This window comes from Penaeus japonicus, unplaced genomic scaffold (genome assembly GCF_977035675.1).
Source record: "Penaeus japonicus unplaced genomic scaffold, GWHDUDI00000001_assembly GWHDUDI00000011, whole genome shotgun sequence".
Taxonomy (NCBI): Eukaryota; Metazoa; Arthropoda; class Malacostraca; order Decapoda; family Penaeidae; genus Penaeus; species Penaeus japonicus.
In genome coordinates, this window is record NW_028234413.1 from 40151303 (window position 1) to 40153802 (window position 2500).

The window sequence follows — 2500 nt, forward strand, 5'->3', positions numbered from 1 at the left end:
GGCTCTGTGGACTGGCGTGACGGACAGCCTGCTCGGGTTCTTGGTCGACATGGCGAAGGACAGTATTCAGCGGAGGTCCTGCTTCGGTCTTCTTTACCGCAGGATGCTTCCGGGCTGCGTCTCCAGCGGGGGTTTTGAGCACCATGTTGCATTTCGAAGTATCGATGTTCTCGGGCCAGTCGCAGCATTGGCAGTCCTGGTTCCAGAATAATCCCGGATTGCAGAACTCGAGGTGAGGGTCTCCGTTGTAACACCAGTAATACTAAGAAGGATAAATGAAAAAAAAATAAATAAATAAATAAATAAATATTTTTTACGACTTTGTTATCTTAGAGAAACATTTTTACGCCTTTGTTATCTTATTGGTCTTGGTTTTAAGGGGTATTGCATATCCATGTGCGCTTTTGTGTGTACATTTATGTGTTCATGTATTGTGTTATTTACCTTGAAATATGACATTAACAAGAAAATCATACTGGTCTTCCTAACCCAGTTCCAAACAAAGGACTCTTCACATACAAGTATTCCCTCTCAGCATAGCAACCCACCTTATTGCAGTCCTCATGGGGCCAGAACTGCGACAGAGAGCAGTCTATCTCCCCGGGCGGTAGGGTTATGGGCGCGGGCGTAGTAACTGGAACGGGGGCGGTGGTATGGGCAGGAGGGGCGGGCGTGGTAAGGCTAGGTGTAGGAGGCTGTGGATTGTAAAAAGGGAAAATTTGTACTGAAGGAATGATACTTGACAAGGGGGAAAATTCTGTTCTTTTATACAGGTGAGTCTGTGAAGGACAACTTGAAATGAATAAGGAAAAAAAACCCTTACCTCTGCAGGTACTATGTAGTCCTTCATTCCTTCATATAGAACCCTAGAATAAAAGAAATAATTTTATTCAACGAGTCAAGAAGAGATGGGTGGCTATTTATATGGCGGGAAGAAATATATCAAGAAAATAAAGTGCGGAGAGTGAATTTAGTAAGAAGCATATTATTACGTTTATTATAATCATAGCAATTATATCAAAACAGTGACAAGAGAGCAACCAAGAAAGCATCAATATAACAATTATCACGATAATAAATCATAAAAACCTAAATAACATGAACTAAAAATTCCAAAAAAGAAAAAAAAAGAAGTAGGCCTACTTCATCAAAGGGTTCAGTCCCTGGCCGCAGTGACCTAAGTAGTCGTCCTGGTCGATAGCCCAGGTCATGGCCCCGAGGAGGCCCATGTCCCAGATGTAGTCCATCTTGATCTGCAGGCTGGCTGAATCTTCGTAGCCTACCCACTGGTCATCTGTGAGGGGGAGGGGGGGAAGGGAGGGGGGGGTCGATCAGTTCAGCTTTTTGTGAATTTGTTTAGATTTTTTTTTAGATTTTTGATTTATTAGTATCATTTCATATATTCATTCTTTATTTCATTTTTATTTTCTTATCTTTATTCATTTATCTCTATTTTTTCTCTCTTTGTGTATGTGTATGAATGTATAATAGTGTATATTGACAGGTAAATAGAAAGAGAAGAACAGTGTCAGATTGAGACTCACGGGTATACATGTAGGGGACAAGACCCACGTCGTCCCAACCTCTAACCCACTCTGGGTCCTCCACCAACAACTTGCATATCTGGAAAGTGTTTTTAATAACTAGTAGCTTCTTCAGAGCTTTGCTGACATTTACATAACGATAAAAAGAAAAAAATTATATATATATATACGTTGTTGGAGAAGCAATAATTCTAGCACATGGTGTCCACTAATTACAATCTCCTTAAGTGTGTGTGCAAATTTATAAAATGAATTCGTTGCAAGGTGCGAGAGACAGAAATTTTGTAAACCTGCCTTCGTCAACTATCCTCCAAAGACATAAAAAGGATATTTCGAAAATGTTTATGCACTACCAAGAAAGCATTAGACCTGACACTAAGGACGCCCACCTCCAAGTATATCATCGAGCCATGGGCGCCTGTGTACGGTCCAGGGTTCCCAGCTCCCACCACGGAGGAGTGCAGGTCAGTCTTGCTGGGGTCGCGCAGGGTGAAGGTGCGTCCGTAGAAGGCCGTGCCGAGGACCAGCTTGTTCCTCGGGCACCCGAATTCCTCCCACAGGAGTACGCCGCCGTTCTGGGGGCAGGAGGGGAAGAGAGGAGGTCTGAGGACCTTCGTTGGCGCTTATGAAAGAGGGGAGGGATAGGACTCGTACGGAACAAAGCATTGTATACATACATATATATATGTGTGTGTGTGAGTGTTTGTGCATTTGTGTGTGTTTGTATGTGTGTTTGTGTGCATTTGTGTGTGTTTGTGTGTGTGTTTGTGTGTGTGTGTGTGTGTTTGGATGTGTGTGCGTGTATGTGTGTGTGTGTGTTTATATGTGTGTGTGAGTGAGTGAATGTGTGTGTGTGTGCGTGAATGAGTATGTGCGTGAGTGAGTGTGTGTGTGTACATATATATGAGTATGTATAAATCATACATACCGCATTACGATCCCTATATTCCCCGTAG

General features: G+C 42.7%; 1 protein-coding gene across 2 annotated transcripts in view; it reads right to left on the reverse strand.

The window, feature by feature from the left end:
* Positions 1-2500, reverse strand: part of LOC122256514 (endochitinase) — a 7400-nt gene that overhangs the window by 329 nt on the left and 4571 nt on the right. For both annotated transcript variants that reach the window (XM_043021258.2, XM_086542045.1), the window contains 7 exons: positions 2473-2500; positions 1934-2119; positions 1545-1623; positions 1144-1294; positions 824-866; positions 549-695; positions 1-262 (listed from right to left, as the gene is read on the reverse strand). The exon at positions 1-262 is cut by the window's left edge and continues 329 nt beyond it; the exon at positions 2473-2500 is cut by the window's right edge and continues 99 nt beyond it. In XM_043021258.2, the coding sequence (XP_042877192.2) occupies positions 1-262; positions 549-695; positions 824-866; positions 1144-1294; positions 1545-1623; positions 1934-2119; positions 2473-2500 (896 nt within the window). The remainder of the gene's footprint in view (positions 263-548; positions 696-823; positions 867-1143; positions 1295-1544; positions 1624-1933; positions 2120-2472) is intronic.